The sequence below is a fragment of the Salmo salar genome, chromosome 13, assembly GCF_965601325.2.
Source record: "Salmo salar chromosome 13, fSalSal1, whole genome shotgun sequence".
Lineage (NCBI taxonomy): Eukaryota > Metazoa > Chordata > Actinopteri > Salmoniformes > Salmonidae > Salmo > Salmo salar.
Genome location: NC_138303.1, coordinates 112,392,374 through 112,411,090, shown reverse-complemented (window position 1 = coordinate 112,411,090; position 18,717 = coordinate 112,392,374). Strand labels below are relative to the sequence as shown.

At 45.2% G+C, this 18,717-nt stretch overlaps 1 protein-coding gene across 2 annotated transcripts in view; it reads left to right on the top strand.

Annotated features, from left to right (window-relative positions):
• ift74 (intraflagellar transport 74) overlaps positions 1–18,717 on the top strand; it is a 62,089-nt gene that overhangs the window by 10,232 nt on the left and 33,140 nt on the right. For both annotated transcript variants that reach the window (XM_082960600.1, XM_082960601.1), the window contains exons 7-14: positions 125–184; positions 298–359; positions 5,649–5,787; positions 7,540–7,602; positions 11,157–11,300; positions 12,232–12,272; positions 12,369–12,448; positions 17,522–17,575. In XM_082960600.1, the coding sequence (XP_082816726.1) occupies positions 125–184; positions 298–359; positions 5,649–5,787; positions 7,540–7,602; positions 11,157–11,300; positions 12,232–12,272; positions 12,369–12,448; positions 17,522–17,575 (643 nt within the window). The remainder of the gene's footprint in view (positions 1–124; positions 185–297; positions 360–5,648; positions 5,788–7,539; positions 7,603–11,156; positions 11,301–12,231; positions 12,273–12,368; positions 12,449–17,521; positions 17,576–18,717) is intronic.

Genomic DNA, 18,717 nt, shown 5'->3' with positions numbered 1-18,717 from the left:
AGGTCTATTGATGAAGACGATATGATGTTGTTATTATTAACTATGAGTTGATGAGGTTATGTGGATTACATTAGGATGTACTAAACACTGCTGTTACCATTTTTAAAAAAAATTTTTATTTCAGCTAGTAGACAAGTTGAACACCAACACTGAGATGGAGGAAGTAATAAATGACTTCAATATGGTGACTACATTTTGAATCATTTAGCAAACTGTTTTATACGTGAATTATCTCCAAGATAGGATACGTTTAGTTCAGTCCTAACCCTGACTGTTTGCCATACTCTGTTTGTCTAGTTGAAAGCACAGAACGACCGAGAGGCTCAAAGTATGGATGTCATATTCACAGAAAGACGAGAGTAAGTACTCAAATATTTATTTAATATGACAAAACCTTAGACGATCTACACCAGGGATCTCTAACCTTTTCTAACATGAGAGCTACTTTAAAAAACAAAATGTAACACATTTTCTAGCTTTCAAATAGGAACATTCTCCTCTTCTCTTCTCCCCTGCAACTCTTCCCCGGGTCCTTGGTATACAAGAGAAAGTAGTGCACTATGTTGTCAACTCTTCCCCTGGTCCTTAGTATACAAGAGAAAGTAGTGCACTATGTTGTCAACTCTTCCCCTGGTCCTTAGTATACAAGAGAAAGTAGTGCACTATGTTGTCAACTCTTCCCCTGGTCCTTAGTATACAAGAGAAAGTAGTGCACTATGTTGTCAACTCTTCCCCGGGTCCTTGGTATACAAGAGAAAGTAGTGCACTATGTTGTCAACTCTTCCCCGGGTCCTTGGTATACAAGAGAAAGTAGTGCACTATGTTGTCAACTCTTCCCCTGGTCCTTAGTATACAAGAGAAAGTAGTGCACTATGTTGTCAACTCTTCCCCTGGTCCTTAGTGCACTACTTTCTCTTGTATACTATGTTGTCAACTCTTCCCCTGGTCCTTAGTATACAAGAGAAAGTAGTGCACTATGTTGTCAACTCTTCCCCTGGTCCTTAGTGACCTCCACTATGTTTGACCTGTTGGAGACCCCTGACCTCCACTATGTTTGACCTGTTGGAGACCCCTGACCTCCACTATGTTTGACCTGTTGGAGACCCCTGACCTCCACTATGTTTGACCTGAAGGAAGGTAGACGTTATCCTACCTCTGGTTTCTATAGGAAGGTAGACGTTATCCTACCTCTGGTTTCTATAGGAAGGTAGACGTTATCCTACCTCTGGTTTCTATAGGAAGGTAGACGTTATCCTACCTCTGGTTTCTACAGGAAGGTAGACGTTATCCTACCTCTGGTTTCTATAGGAAGGTAGATGTTATCCTACCTCTGGTTTCTACAGGAAGGTAGACGTTATCCTACCTCTGGTTTCTATAGGAAGGTAGATGTTATCCTACCTCTGGTTTCTATAGGAAGGTAGACGTTATCCTACCTCTGGTTTCTATAGGAAGGTAGACGTTATCCTACCTCTGGTTTCTATAGGAAGGTAGACGTTATCCTACCTCTGGTTTCTATAGGAAGGAAGACGTTATCCTACCTCTGGTTTCTATAGGAAGGTAGACGTTATCCTACCTCTGGTTTCTATAGGAAGGTAGACGTTATCCTACCTCTGGTTTCTATAGGAAGGTAGACGTTATCCTACCTCTGGTTTCTATAGGAAGGTAGACGTTATCCTACCTCTGGTTTCTATAGGAAGGTAGACGTTATCCTACCTCTGGTTTCTATAGGAAGGAAGACGTTATCCTACCTCTGGTTTCTACAGGAAGGAAGACGTTATCCTACCTCTGGTTTCTACAGGAAGGTAGACGTTATCCTACCTCTGGTTTCTACAGGAAGGTAGACGTTATCCTACCTCTGGTTTCTATAGGAAGGTAGACGTTATCCTTCCTCTGGTTTCTATAGGAAGGTAGACGTTATCCTACCTCTGGTTTCTATAGGAAGGTAGACGTTATCCTACCTCTGGTTTCTATAGGAAGGAGGAGATGATACTACCTCTGGTTTCTATAGGAAGGTAGACGTTATCCTACCTCTGGTTTCTATAGGAAGGTAGACGTTATCCTACCTCTGGTTTCTATAGGAAGGTAGACGTTATCCTACCTCTGGTTTCTATAGGAAGGTAGACGTTATCCTACCTCTGGTTTCTACAGGAAGGTAGACGTTATCCTACCTCTGGTTTCTATAGGAAGGTAGACGTTATCCTACCTCTGGTTTCTACAGGAAGGTAGACGTTATCCTACCTCTGGTTTCTATAGGAAGGTAGACGTTATCCTACCTCTGGTTTCTACAGGAAGGTAGACGTTATCCTACCTCTGGTTTCTATAGGAAGGTAGACGTTATCCTACCTCTGGTTTCCACAGGAAGGAGGAGATGATACTACCTCTGGTTTCTATAGGAAGGTAGACGTTATCCTACCTCTGGTTTCTATAGGAAGGAAGACGTTATCCTACCTCTGGTTTCTATAGGAAGGAAGACGTTATCCTACCTCTGGTTTCTATAGGAAGGAAGACGTTATCCTACCTCTGGTTTCTACAGGAAGGTAGACGTTATCCTACCTCTGGTTTCTATAGGAAGGTAGACGTTATCCTACCTCTGGTTTCTACAGGAAGGTAGACGTTATCCTACCTCTGGTTTCTATAGGAAGGTAGACGTTATCCTACCTCTGGTTTCTATAGGAAGGAAGACGTTATCCTACCTCTGGTTTCTACAGGAAGGTAGACGTTATCCTACCTCTGGTTTCTACAGGAAGGTAGACGTTATCCTACCTCTGGTTTCTATAGGAAGGTAGACGTTATCCTACCTCTGGTTTCTACAGGAAGGTAGATGTTAACCTACCTCTGGTTTCTACAGGAAGGAAGACGTTATCCTACCTCTGGTTTCTATAGGAAGGAAGACGTTATCCTACCTCTGGTTTCTACAGGAAGGTAGATGTTAACCTACCTCTGGTTTCTATAGGAAGGTAGACGTTATCCTACCTCTGGTTTCTATAGGAAGGTAGACGTTATCCTACCTCTGGTTTCTACAGGAAGGAAGACGTTATCCTACCTCTGGTTTCTACAGGAAGGAAGACGTTAACCTACCTCTGGTTTCTACAGGAAGGTAGATGTTAACCTACCTCTGGTTTCTACAGGAAGGAAGACGTTATCCTACCTCTGGTTTCTATAGGAAGGAAGACGTTATCCTACCTCTGGTTTCTACAGGAAGGAAGACGTTATCCTACCTCTGGTTTCTATAGGAAGGAAGACGTTATCCTACCTCTGGTTTCCACAGGAAGGTAGACGTTATCCTACCTCTGGTTTCTACAGGAAGGTAGACGTTATCCTACCTCTGGTTTCCACAGGAAGGAAGACGTTATCCTACCTCTGGTTTCTATAGGAAGGTAGACGTTATCCTACCTCTGGTTTCTATAGGAAGGTAGACGTTATCCTACCTCTGGTTTCTACAGGAAGGTAGACGTTATCCTACCTCTGGTTTCTACAGGAAGGTAGACGTTATCCTACCTCTGGTTTCTACAGGAAGGTAGACGTTATCCTACCTCTGGTTTCTACAGGAAGGTAGACGTTATCCTACCTCTGGTTTCTACAGGAAGGTAGATGTTATCCTACCTCTGGTTTCTACAGGAAGGTAGACGTTATCCTACCTCTGGTTTCTACAGGAAGGTAGACGTTATCCTACCTCTGGTTTCTATAGGAAGGTAGACGTTATACTACCTCTGGTTTCTATAGGAAGGTAGACGTTATCCTACCTCTGGTTTCTATAGGAAGGTAGACGTTATCCTACCTCTGGTTTCTATAGGAAGGTAGACGTTATCCTACCTCTGGTTTCTACAGGAAGGTAGACGTTATCCTACCTCTGGTTTCTATAGGAAGGTAGACGTTATCCTACCTCTGGTTTCTACAGGAAGGTAGACGTTATCCTACCTCTGGTTTCTATAGGAAGGTAGACGTTATCCTACCTCTGGTTTCTACAGGAAGGTAGACGTTATCCTACCTCTGGTTTCTATAGGAAGGTAGACGTTATCCTACCTCTGGTTTCCACAGGAAGGAGGAGATGATACTACCTCTGGTTTCTATAGAAAGGTAGACGTTATCCTACCTCTGGTTTCTATAGGAAGGAAGACGTTATCCTACCTCTGGTTTCTATAGGAAGGAAGACGTTATCCTACCTCTGGTTTCTATAGGAAGGAAGACGTTATCCTACCTCTGGTTTCTACAGGAAGGTAGACGTTATCCTACCTCTGGTTTCTATAGGAAGGTAGACGTTATCCTACCTCTGGTTTCTACAGGAAGGTAGACGTTATCCTACCTCTGGTTTCTATAGGAAGGTAGACGTTATCCTACCTCTGGTTTCTATAGGAAGGAAGACGTTATCCTACCTCTGGTTTCTACAGGAAGGTAGACGTTATCCTACCTCTGGTTTCTACAGGAAGGTAGACGTTATCCTACCTCTGGTTTCTATAGGAAGGTAGACGTTATCCTACCTCTGGTTTCTACAGGAAGGTAGATGTTAACCTACCTCTGGTTTCTACAGGAAGGAAGACGTTATCCTACCTCTGGTTTCTATAGGAAGGAAGACGTTATCCTACCTCTGGTTTCTACAGGAAGGAAGACGTTATCCTACCTCTGGTTTCTATAGGAAGGTAGACGTTATCCTACCTCTGGTTTCTATAGGAAGGTAGACGTTATCCTACCTCTGGTTTCTACAGGAAGGAAGACGTTATCCTACCTCTGGTTTCTACAGGAAGGAAGACGTTAACCTACCTCTGGTTTCTACAGGAAGGTAGATGTTAACCTACCTCTGGTTTCTACAGGAAGGAAGACGTTATCCTACCTCTGGTTTCTATAGGAAGGAAGACGTTATCCTACCTCTGGTTTCTACAGGAAGGAAGACGTTATCCTACCTCTGGTTTCTATAGGAAGGAAGACGTTATCCTACCTCTGGTTTCCACAGGAAGGTAGACGTTATCCTACCTCTGGTTTCTACAGGAAGGTAGACGTTATCCTACCTCTGGTTTCCACAGGAAGGAAGACGTTATCCTACCTCTGGTTTCTATAGGAAGGTAGACGTTATCCTACCTCTGGTTTCTATAGGAAGGTAGACGTTATCCTACCTCTGGTTTCTACAGGAAGGTAGACGTTATCCTACCTCTGGTTTCTACAGGAAGGTAGACGTTATCCTACCTCTGGTTTCTACAGGAAGGTAGACGTTATCCTACCTCTGGTTTCTACAGGAAGGTAGACGTTATCCTACCTCTGGTTTCTACAGGAAGGTAGATGTTATCCTACCTCTGGTTTCTACAGGAAGGTAGACGTTATCCTACCTCTGGTTTCTACAGGAAGGTAGACGTTATCCTACCTCTGGTTTCTATAGGAAGGTAGACGTTATACTACCTCTGGTTTCTATAGGAAGGTAGACGTTATCCTACCTCTGGTTTCTATAGGAAGGTAGACGTTATACTACCTCTGGTTTCTATAGGAAGGTAGACGTTATCCTACCTCTGGTTTCCACAGGAAGGTAGACGTTATACTACCTCTGGTTTCTATAGGAAGGTAGACGTTATACTACCTCTGGTTTCTATAGGAAGGTAGACGTTATCCTACCTCTGGTTTCTATAGGAAGGTAGACGTTATCCTACCTCTGGTTTCCACAGGAAGGAGGAGATGATCCGAGCGGTGGAGGAGGAGATGGAGAGGGAGAAGCAGGCCGCTGATGACATCATCAAAAAGATGTCTCCAGAAAAACAGGACCAGTACGCTGCCATGAAGGCCAACAACGACGAGCTGCTACAGGTCAGAGCTGATTCAGGATCAGTTTGGTGTTTTAGATCTTAGTAAATGAGATGCCTTTTAGAAAGTATTCACACCCCTTGACTTGTTCCCCCTTGACTTGTTCCACATTTTGTTGTGTTACAGCCTGAATTTATTCACCCAAAAAATTCTTACCCATATATACACAATACCCCATAGAAATCTTTGCAAATGTATTGAAAATCAAATACAGAAATATATCATTCACCTAAGTATTCATACCCCTGAGTCAATACATGTTAGAATCCCCTTTGTCAGCGATTACAGCTGTAAGTCTTTCTCTCTAAGAGCTTTGCACACCTGTATTGTACAATATTTTCACCTTTTAATCTCAAAAAAGTCAAGCTCTGTCAAGTTGGTTGTTGATCATTGCTAAAGCCATCTTCAAGTTTAGCCATAGATTTTCAAACAGATTTAAGTCAAAACTGTAACTAAGCCACTCAGGAACATTCACTGTCTTCTTGGTAAGCATCTCCAGTGTAGATGTGGCCTTGTGTTTTAGGTTATTGTCCTGCTGAAAGGTGACTTCATCTCCCAGTGTCTGGTGAAAAGCAGACTGAACCAGGTTTTCCTCTAGGATTTTGCCTGTGCTTAGCTCTAGTCCATTTATTTGTATCCTAAAAAACTCCCTAGTCCTTGCCGATGACAAGCATACCCATAACATGATGCAGCCACCACCATGCTTGAAAATATGAAGAGTGGTACTCAGTGATGTGTTGTTTTGGATTTGCCCCAAAAATAATACTTTGTATTAATTTCTTTGTCACATTTGTTTGTTTTATTTTAGTGCCAAACAGGGTGCATGTTTGGGAATATTTTTATTCTGTAGTGGCTTCCTTCTTATCACTCTGTCATTTAGGTTAGTATTGTGGAGTAACTACAATGTTGTTGATCCATCCTCAGTTCTCTCCTATCACAGCCATTAAACTCTGTAACTGTTTTAAAGTCACCATTGGCCTCGTGGTGAAATCCCTGAGCGGTTTCCTTCCTCTCCGGCAACTGAGTTAGGAAGGACGCCTGTATCTTTTCAGTGACTGGGTGTATTGATACACCATCCAAAGTGTAATTCACCATGCTCAAAGGGATATTCAATGTCTGCTTTTTTTTCTGTAGCTACCCCCATCAGACAGCAGTAGCTCCCCCATCAGACAGCAGTAGCTACCCCATCAGACAGCAGTAGCTCCCCCATCAGACAGCAGTAGCTACCCCATCAGACAGCAGTAGCTACCCCATCAGACAGCAGTAGCTACCCCATCAGACAGCAGTAGCCACCCCATCAGACAGCAGTAGCCACCCCAATCAGACAGCAGTAGCCACCCCAATCAGACAGCAGTAGCCACCCCAATCAGACAGCAGTAGCCACCCCAATCAGACAGCAGTAGCCACCCCAATCAGACAGCAGTAGCCACCCCAATCAGACAGCAGTAGCTACCCCAATCAGACAGCAGTAGCTACCCCAATCAGACAGCAGTAGCTACCCCAATCAGACAGCAGTAGCTACCCCAATCAGACAGCAGTAGCTACCCCAATCAGACAGCAGTAGCTCCCCCTATCAGACAGCAGTAGCTCCCCAATCAGACAGCAGTCCTTGATGCCAAGTGATAACGGTTAGTAAGTAAAGCTGCATGACTCAGCCCCTGCTGGCCGTATAGATAACAGCGACAGACGGCCTCGTGCTAAACAGGTGTCAGTATCAAGGACTGATGTTTTCCTGTGTGTCTTTCTCTCTCTCAGGAGCTGGATGGTCGTCAGGAAGAGCTGGATACCCTCATAACACGGAAGGAGACGTTTGAAGCAGTGAGTGGTAGGGTGCATCCCAAATGGCACCCTATTCCCTTCAAACATTCTTTAATAATCATCCTCCTCACCTCGACCCCCCCCCCCCCCATCTCTGACGCTGCTACTGATAGCTATGTTATTGAGGAAAAATGTGCTTTCTATGCCTGTAATATGTGGTTGTCCCACCTAGCTATCTGGAGATGAATGTACTGACTATGACTGGTCCACCTAGCTATCTGGAGATGAATGTACTGACTATGACTGGTCCACCTAGCTATCTGGAGATGAATGGACTGACTATGACTGGTCCACCTAGCTATCTGGAGATGAATGGACTGACTATGACTGGTCCACCTAGCTATCTGGAGATGAATGGACTGACTATGACTGGTCCACCTAGCTATCTGGAGATGAATGGACTGACTATGACTGGTCCACCTAGCTATCTGGAGATGAATGGACTGACTATGACTGGTCCACCTAGCTATCTGGAGATGAATGGACTGACTATGACTGGTCCACCTAGCTATCTGGAGATGAATGGACTGACTATGACTGGTCCACCTAGCTATCTGGAGATGAATGGACTGACTATGACTGGTCCACCTAGCTATCTGGAGATGAATGGACTGACTATGACTGGTCCACCTAGCTATCTGGAGATGAATGGACTGACTATGACTGGTCCACCTAGCTATCTGGAGATGAATGGACTGACTATGACTGGTCCACCTAGCTATCTGGAGATGAATGGACTGCCTATGACTGGTCCACCTAGCTATCTGGAGATGAATGGACTGCCCATGACTGGTCCACCTAGCTATCTGGAGATGAATGGACTGACTATGACTGGTCCACCTAGCTATCTGGAGATGAATGGACTGACTATGACTGGTCCACCTAGCTATCTGGAGATGAATGGACTGACTATGACTGGTCCACCTAGCTATCTGGAGATGAATGGACTGACTATGACTGGTCCACCTAGCTATCTGGAGATGAATGGACTGACTATGACTGGTCCACCTAGCTATCTGGAGATGAATGGACTGACTATGACTGGTCCACCTAGCTATCTGGAGATGAATGGACTGCCTATGACTGGTCCACCTAGCTATCTGGAGATGAATGGACTGCCTATGACTGGTCCACCTAGCTATCTGGAGATGAATGGACTGACTATGACTGGTCCACCTAGCTATCTGGAGATGAATGGACTGACTATGACTGGTCCACCTAGCTATCTGGAGATGAATGGACTGACTATGACTGGTCCACCTAGCTATCTGGAGATGAATGGACTGACTATGACTGGTCCACCTAGCTATCTGGAGATGAATGGACTGCCTATGACTGGTCCACCTAGCTATCTGGAGATGAATGGACTGCCTATGACTGGTCCACCTAGCTATCTGGAGATGAATGGACTGACTATGACTGGTCCACCTAGCTATCTGGAGATGAATGGACTGACTATGACTGGTCCACCTAGCTATCTGGAGATGAATGGACTGACTATGACTGGTCCACCTAGCTATCTGGAGATGAATGGACTGACTATGACTGGTCCACCTAGCTATCTGGAGATGAATGGACTGACTATGACTGGTCCACCTAGCTATCTGGAGATGAATGGACTGACTATGACTGGTCCACCTAGCTATCTGGAGATGAATGGACTGACTATGACTGGTCCACCTAGCTATCTGGAGATGAATGGACTGCCTATGACTGGTCCACCTAGCTATCTGGAGATGAATGGACTGACTATGACTGGTCCACCTAGCTATCTGGAGATGAATGGACTGACTATGACTGGTCCACCTAGCTATCTGGAGATGAATGGACTGACTATGACTGGTCCACCTAGCTATCTGGAGATGAATGGACTGACTATGACTGGTCCACCTAGCTATCTGGAGATGAATGGACTGACTATGACTGGTCCACCTAGCTATCTGGAGATGAATGGACTGCCTATGACTGGTCCACCTAGCTATCTGGAGATGAATGGACTGCCCATGACTGGTCCACCTAGCTATCTGGAGATGAATGGACTGACTATGACTGGTCCACCTAGCTATCTGGAGATGAATGGACTGACTATGACTGGTCCACCTAGCTATCTGGAGATGAATGGACTGACTATGACTGGTCCACCTAGCTATCTGGAGATGAATGGACTGACTATGACTGGTCCACCTAGCTATCTGGAGATGAATGGACTGACTATGACTGGTCCACCTAGCTATCTGGAGATGAATGGACTGACTATGACTGGTCCACCTAGCTATCTGGAGATGAATGGACTGCCTATGACTGGTCCACCTAGCTATCTGGAGATGAATGGACTGCCTATGACTGGTCCACCTAGCTATCTGGAGATGAATGGACTGACTATGACTGGTCCACCTAGCTATCTGGAGATGAATGGACTGACTATGACTGGTCCACCTAGCTATCTGGAGATGAATGGACTGACTATGACTGGTCCACCTAGCTATCTGGAGATGAATGGACTGACTATGACTGGTCCACCTAGCTATCTGAAGATGAATGGACTGACTATGACTGGTCCACCTAGCTATCTGAAGATGACTGTAAGTCGCTCTGGATAAGAGCGTTTGCCCATCACCCTCTGAATGGCACACGTACACAATCCATGTCTCAAGGCTTAAAAATCCTTCTTCCCCTTCATCTACACTGATTGAGATGGATTTAACAAGTGACATCAATAAGGGATCATAGCTTTCACCTGGATTCACCTGGTCAGTCTATGTCATGGAAAGAGCAGGTGTTTTGTAAACTCAGTGTTTAAAGGGGATTTGGTGCTGTTTGGGACACAGAGAGGGTGTACTCTGATGTCACAGCCACAAGACACTCCTCTCTGTGTGTGTTTATTACCACAGCACACACAAACTGTCAGGGCGACGTTCATTTGAAACAGGTCACTGCTGTGTGTCTTCATGGGCTGAATCAACAAGCTCGCTCACTCGTGGGCTGAATCAACAAGCTCGCTCACTCATGGGCTGAATCAACAAGCTCGCTCACTCATGGGCTGAATCAACAAGCTCGCTCACTCATGGGCTGAATCAACAAGCTCATTCACTCATGGGCTGAATCAACATGAATCAACAAGCTCGCTCACTCGTGGGCTGAATCAACAAGCTCGCTCACTCGTGGGCTGAATCAACAAGCTCGCTCACTCGTGGGCTGAATCAACAAGCTCGCTCACTCGTGGGCTGAATCAACAAGCTCATTCACTCATCGGCTGAATCATATCCATTATATTGACCAATGATCAAAACAAGGTTTGAAGAGCATGTTTTAATGGTTATAGATTGGGTACTGTATCTAATAATCATGTTCATACATTTCCTGAAAACCACAACATTTTTATTTTAGTCAGACAAAACTTTTAGTCTATTGTCATCGTGGTCGTATTAAACCAGGGTAGATGTCACTGGTCCCATAGAGGGAGTCAGAGCCGTCCACTAAACAGGTAGTTAGGCCCGTCCATCCACACTGACTCCATCCCTTCTGTCCCCTCTGTCCTGTGTGATGTCCTGTAGGAGCTGTATCACTCCCAGGTGAAACAGGAAGCCGTGTTACTACATGAGAAGCTTCAGGAGCTGGAGCTGAAGAGGGATGCCATGGTGGCAGAGGACAAGAGCATGGGATCGCCCCAGGAGGAGAGGGACAGGCTGTTTAAACAGGTGAGGAGAGGGTGAGGAGAGGGACTGGCTGTTTAAACAGGTGAGGAGAGGGTGAGGAGAGGGACAGGCTGTTTTAACAGGTGAGGAGAGGGACAGGCTGTTTAAACGGGTGAGGAGAGTGACAGGCTGTTTAAACGGGTGAGGAGAGGGTGAGGAGAGGGACTGGCTGTTTAAACAGGTGAGGAGAGGGACAGGCTGTTTAAACGGGTGAGGAGAGGGTGAGGAGAGGGACTGGCTGTTTAAACAGGTGAGGAGAGGGTGAGGAGAGGGACTGGCTGTTTAAACAGGTGAGGAGAGGGACAGGCTGTTTAAACAGGTGAGGAGAGGGTGAGGAGAGGGACAGGCTGTTTAAACAGGTGAGGAGAGGGACAGGCTGTTTCAACAGGTGAGGAGAGGGTGAGGAGAGGGACTGGCTGTTTAAACGGGTGAGGAGAGGGTGAGGAGAGGGACTGGCTGTTTAAACGGGTGAGGAGAGGGTGAGGAGAGGGACAGGCTGTTTAAACGGTTGAGGAGAGGGACAGGCTGTTTAAACGGTTGAGGAGAGGGACAGGCTGTTTAAACAGATGGGCAGACAGTCACCACAACCTTAAATGGTTTCATACATTTGTCTCGGTCTTTAAATAGGGGCGGCAGGTAGCCTCGAGGTTAGAGTGTAAGCCCAATTGCTCGAGGGGTGCTGTTGAATGGTAACCCAGGCCGTGACCTCACTCTCTGGGGCGGGGGGGGGGGGGGGGGGGCACCCCACCAAATTATTACTAAAGACTGCTCTGATGTCACAATCATCAATGTAATTTTTTTGGGGGGGGGTGAGGGAGTGGAGAAGTTTGGTAAAGAGGTGTATATTTAAGGTCACGTGAGTTGAATCTGTGTGTTGTGAATGCCCTCAACTCTCTCATATGCTTCAAAATGTCGCCTTGTTTTTGCGCTCAAGGTAAAAGAAGACAACCAAGAAACAGCAAGCATGGAAAGACAGTACGTCATTTCTGTGATCATTTTTAAAGTTTTCTCCTAGTCAGCCAAAGTGATATTAGTGTTTTTTTTTTATAACTCTGTGACGTTTATAAACAGGTTGACTGAGATGCGTGAGAAGATGAGCCTGATCAACGAGGAGATCCGACTGCTTGACAATAACATGGAGGAACACCAAGGTACGGACTGATTAGATCTCTCTACTGGGGTCACAGATGATATATCTGAAGGGTTTTCATAGTCCTGTAGAACAATGAGATGATGAGTTTTGACATTTTTTATATTTTTAGAACACACACAGTCTCATACAAGAGCTCTGCACTGGGGTGGCGTGGATGGGGAGTGGGCTGGGATGGGACAGTTTTGGGCAATTGGCCCAAAGAGGGAGGTGTGGGGGGGGATGGGGAGTGTGCTGGGATGGGATGGGAGAGTTTTGGGCACTTGGCCCAAAGAGGGAGGTGTAGGGGGCGAGACATGGGAGCATTGTCCTGTAGATCAGTTCAGTGAATTGGATATAAATCCATTAAGGCCTCTGGATACCGTCCAAGACTACTCTGTCCACCTCCGCCTTGCCTGCATAGATTACAGCATCCTGTCCTGGCCAGGGTAGCACATATATCCTGCATCCCAAATGTCACCCTATTCCCTACCTAGTGCACCCTATTCCCTACCTAGTGCACTTACGTAGGGTGCCATTTGGGACTCGGGCATACTGTAGACGCCTCTCTGGAAGACGTCTGTCTGCTGCTCTGGTTTTAATGGGGATGTTTGGATTATGGTATTGTTATACTCCAGAGGGGAAGTCAACATAGCTGGCGGTCCATGGTAGAGGTATTTTGAAGTCCCACACCAGGACACTTAATGAAGGAAAGCCTGAATGACCACACAGGCTGTGTCCCAAATTACACTTCAAATCAAATGTTATTGGTCACATACACATATTTAGCAGATGTTATTGCGGGTGTAGTGAAATGCTTGTGTTTCTAGCTCCAACAGTGCAGTAAATATCTAACAATTCACTACAATACACACACACACACACCTAAAAGTAAAATAATGGAATTAAAATATATAAATATTAGATTGAGCGATGTCAGTGGCATTGACTAAATACAGTAGAATATAAAACAGTATATACATATGAGATGAGTAAAGCAGAATGTAAACATTATTAAAGTGACAAGTGTTACATTATTAAAGTGACCAGTGATTCCATGTCTATGTATTTAGGGCATCAGCCTCTAAGGGGCAGGGTAACTGGGTGGAAGCCGGCTAGTGATGGCTATTTAACAATCTGATGGCCTTGAGATAGAAGCTGTTTTTCAGTCTCAGCTTTGATGCACCTGTACTGACCTCACCTTCTGGATGATAGCGGGGTGAACAGGCTATGAATCGGGTGGTTGATGTCCTTGATGATATTTTTGGCCTTCCTGTGACATCGGGTGGTGTAGGTGTCCTGGAGGGCAGGCAGTTTGCCCCCGGTGATATGTGTTGGGCTGACCGCACCACCCTCTGGAGAACCCTGCGGTTGCGGGCGGAGCAGCTGCCGTACCAGGCGGTGATACAGCCCAACAGGATGCTCTCAATTGTACATTGTAGAAGTTTGTGAGGGTTTTAGGTGACAAGCCACATTTCTTGAGCCTCCTGAGGTTGAAGAGGCACTGTTGCCCCTTCTTCACCACACTGTCTGTGTGGGTGGTCCATTTCAGGTTGTCAGTGATGTGTACACCAAGGATCTTGAAGCTTTCCACCTTCTCCACTGCGGTCCTGTCGATGTGAATGGGGCATGCCCTCTCTGTTGTTTCCTGAAGTCAATGATCAGCTCCTTTGTTTTGTTGACGTTGAGGGAGAGGTTATTTTCCTGGCACCACTCTGCCAGAGCCCTCACCTCCTCCCTGTCGTTGTTGGTAATCAGGCCTACTACTGTTGTGTCGTCTGCAAACTTGATGATTGAGTTGGAGGCGTACGTGGCCACGCAGTCATGGGTGAGAATGTTGTGGTGCCCCAGTGTTGAGGATCAGTGTAGTGGAGCTGTTGTTTCCCATATTCACCACCTGTGGGTGGCCCGTCAGGACGTCCAGGACCCTGTGGTACAGGGCGGTGGAGGGTACTATGGTGTTGAATACTGAGCTGTAGTTAATGAACAGCATTCTTACATAGGTATTCCTCTTGTCCAGATAGGATAGTGCAGTGTGATGGCGATTGCATCGTCTGTTGATCTATTGGGGCGGTATGCAAATTGAAGTGAGTCTAGGGTGGTAGATAAGGTGGAGGTGATATGATCCTTAACGAGCATCTCAAAGCACTTCATGATGACAGAAGTGAGTGCTACGGGGCGATAGTCATTTAGTTCAGTTACCTTTGCTTTCTTTGGAACAGGAACAATGGTGGACATCTTGAAGCAGGTGGGGACAGCAGACTGGGATAGGGAGAGATTGAATATGTCCATAAACACTCCATGCGCATGCTCTGAGGATGCGGCAAGGGATGCCGTCTGGACCGGCAGCCTAGCGAAGGTTAACACGTTTAAATATCGTACTCACATCGGCCACGGAGAAGGAGAGCCCAAAGTCCTCGCGGGCCGCGTCGGTGGAACTGTAATATCCTCAAGCGGGCAAAAATGTGTTTAGCTTGTCCGGGAGCAAGACGTCAGTGTCTGCGATGTGGTTGATTTTTCCCTTTGCAGTCCGGGATTGTCTGTAGACCCTGCCACATACGTCTCGTGTCTGAGCCGTTGAATTGCGGCTCCACTTTGTCTCTGTACTGGAGTTTTTCCTGTTTGATTGCCTTACGGAGGGAATAACTACACTGTTTGTATTCGACCACATTTCCAGTCACTTTGCCTTAGTTAAATGCGGTGGTTCGCGCTTTCAGTTTTGCGCGAATGCTGCCATCTATTCCCGGTTTTAATAGTCACAGTGGGAACAACATCCCCTATACACTTCCTTATGAACTCAGTCACCGTGTCCGTGGATACGTCAATGTTATTATCGGAGGCAACCCGGAACATATTCCAATCTGCGTGGTCAAAACAATCTTGAAGTGTGGATTCTGATTGGTCAGACCAGCGTTAAATAGACCTTAGCACGGGTACTTCCTGTTTGAGTTTCTGCCTATAGGAAGGGAGGAGCAGAATTGAGTCGTGATCTGATTTGCCCGAAGGGAGGGCCTTTTCGCCATCCCAGAAGGGAGAGTAACAGGCAATGTGTTGATAGAACTTCGGTAACGTTTTCCTCAAATTTGCTTTGTTAAAATCCCCAACTACAATAAATGTGGCCTCGGGAAATGTGGTTTCCAGTTTGCACAAAGCCCAGTGTAGAACCGTTGTGGTATCGGATTGAGGGGGGATATACACGGCTGTGACTATAACCGAAGAGAATTCTCTTGGGAGGTAATATGGTCGACATTTGATTGTGAGATATTCTAGGTCGGGTGAACAAAAGGACGAGTCCTTTTGTTGTTGTCGTATTTCTGGTCGTAATGCTGGTGAGTTACCGCCGCTCTGATATCCAAAAGTTATTTCAAGCTGTATGTAATAACATGAAAAACGTTCTGAGCTAATAGCGTAAGAAATAACACACAAAAAAAAACCAAAATACTGCAAAGTTGGTTAGGAGCTACAAGCAGAGCTTCCATGTCTGTCGGCGCCATCATGATCATCATATTCCCTATTGCCATCGGGCCCTGGTAAAAGTGCACTATATGGGGAATAGGGTGCCATTTGAGACGCATACATACTGTAGCTCTCAATACTGGGAGGAAGTAGAAACTTAAATACGCTTTTTGTTCACTCTGTCCTAATATACACTGCATCATGTTGTTCTATCAGGCTTCTTTACTTCAAGGCCTTTGATCTGACTGTTTCCTGTCCTCATCTCTGTCTCATATCCTCTGACTGTTTCCTGTCCTCATCTCTGTCTCATATCCTCTGACTGTTTCCTGTCCTCATCTCTGTCTCATATCCTCTGACTGTTTCCTGTCCTCATCTCTGTCTCATATCCTCTGACTGTTTCCTGTCCTCATCTCTGTCTCATATCCTCTGACTGTTTCCTGTCCTCATCTCTGTCTCATATCCTCTGACTCATCATGACCAGACGGTAAGAGGCCTACTGTGTCCCTCTTGTTCTCCACCAAACTCCTCCAACATACTAATCAACTAGACTAGGTCATCCTTCCACTAGCATTAGTTTGGAACGAACTACTTCCATTTTACTTTATATAGACATATACTCTACAGTCTTAGAAGTAAAAGGTGCCTGGAAGAACCTTTTTGGGTTGCCACACCGCCGGAATCCTTTCCAGTTAAAAGAAGGTCCTAGAGGAACCCCTGTGTAAAGGTTCAAACTGGAACCTTTTTGGAATTCTAGGGGTTCTATTTTGAACCTTTTTGGAATGCTAGGGGTTCTATTTTCAACCTTTTTGGAATGCTAGGGGTTCTATTTTGAACCTTTTTGGAATGCTAGGGGTTTTATTTTGAACCTTTTTTTAATAATATATTACAGTGGTGGCAGCCTGTCAGATTGGAGGTGTGGCAAACCATTAGCATAAATGTAATTCCTGTTCATCATGTTAAGTTTGTACACTTTACATTTAAGTTTTCCTCTTAATATTTATGCATATGACATATTTGAATATAATATTATTAATATTAACATTGCTGATTACATATAAGTAATAAAGTGGTAAATATTCCAGCTTTAGGATTTGCATAGGTTCTTGAGGAACTCCTAGACCTCTGTTAGCCTCATTGACGCTATGAAACTGTCAGTGTTTAATGTAACATGTGATGACAATACAACGGAACTGATGAAGAGGAATGACATTTACTGTAACAGGTGGCCCCCAAAAAATATATCTTAAAGCCACGCCCCTACTAAGCCACGCCCCCACCCCACTGATAGAAGCACACACTACATGTTGTTTAAATGTATGTAAATTGTAAAGTATTTTGTCTGCAATGTCTTTTTCTTTATATGTCAGACCCCAGTAAGACTAGCTGTCACCATTTGGCGTCGGCTAATGGGGATCCTAATAAATCAAATCTCTCCAGGGTTCCTCCATGAACCTGTTGCTATAGTGAACCATTATTGAAAGGTTCTCCCAGAACCTCACAACTAACCAAAAGGTGCAAATATGAGCCATTGACTAACAATGGTTCCTCGCAGATCTCCAGGGTTCCTCAAGTCACCTCTAATTCTAAGAGCGGTTAGAATATATACTCAAGTAACAACTCCCTTTTTTTTGTCCTACAGGTGAACGAAACCAGAAATACAAAGAACTAAAGAAGAGAGATGAGACTATGGACAGTGAGTTGACCATTACATACTTTCTGTGAACCATTCCTGCGTAGGTTGTAGAAAGTTCCATATCTTTGTATCCCTTTCATTCTAAAATGTTTTCCCCCGCCAACTTTACCATACCGTCAACATTTTTCGCCCTTTTCTTTATATCTGAAAGTTATTCCCGGTATCAAAGACAAAACTTTTATTTCCTTCAAAAACGACTTAGTAATAATTTCGGTCAAGTTCTGCCTATGTAACGTAGCCATAATGCTGAGGCGACATTAGCACGCTCTTAAACTCTTCATGGTTGCTAGGCAGCACAAGTTTTACCGTCCTCCTGCCAGTTGTAAACTTTGCGAGGCATGTCTCTTCACACTGTTTTCTAACCACTACTGGATAGATCCATAATGAATGACTGTGGGGAAAAAATAGCACTGAATTATGAAAATATTGGAATGAAGTAGGCTAATGCAATTGAAGACATGTATCAAATTGTTGCTGAGTGAAACTCCCAGTCATCCAATCCACGCGTAGTGGTCAACAACATGATCATTTCAGCACCGTTTTGAGTGGGACATCGCCGTCGCGCTGCTTTGAGACAAAAGTGGGGACTCATCTTGATAAATCAATCAATTTCAGATTTTTTTTTCATTGAATAGAGATTTTGGATATCAGTAAGGCTACAAAGGGGATGCACAGCCACGAGCTGCCCAGTGACACAAGCCTACCAGACAAGCTAAATCACTTCTATGCTCGCTTCAAGGAAAGCAACACTGAGGCATGTATGAGAGCATCAGCTGTTCCGGACGACTGTGTAATCCCGCTCTCCGTAGCCGACGTGAGTAAGACCTTTAAACAGGTCAACGTTCACAAAGCTGCGGGGCCAGATGGATTACCAGGATGTGTGCTCCGGGCATGTGCTGACCAACTGGCAGGTGTCTTCACTGACATTTTCAACATGTCCCTGATCGAGTCTGTAATACCAACATGTTTCAAGCAGACCACCATAGTCCCTGTGCCCAAGAACACGGAGGCAACCTGCCTAAATGACTACAGACCCGTAGCACTCACGTCCGTAGCCATGAAATGCTTTGAAAGGCTGGTAATGGCTCACATCAACACCATTATCCCAGAAACCGTAGATCCACTCCAATTTGCATACCATC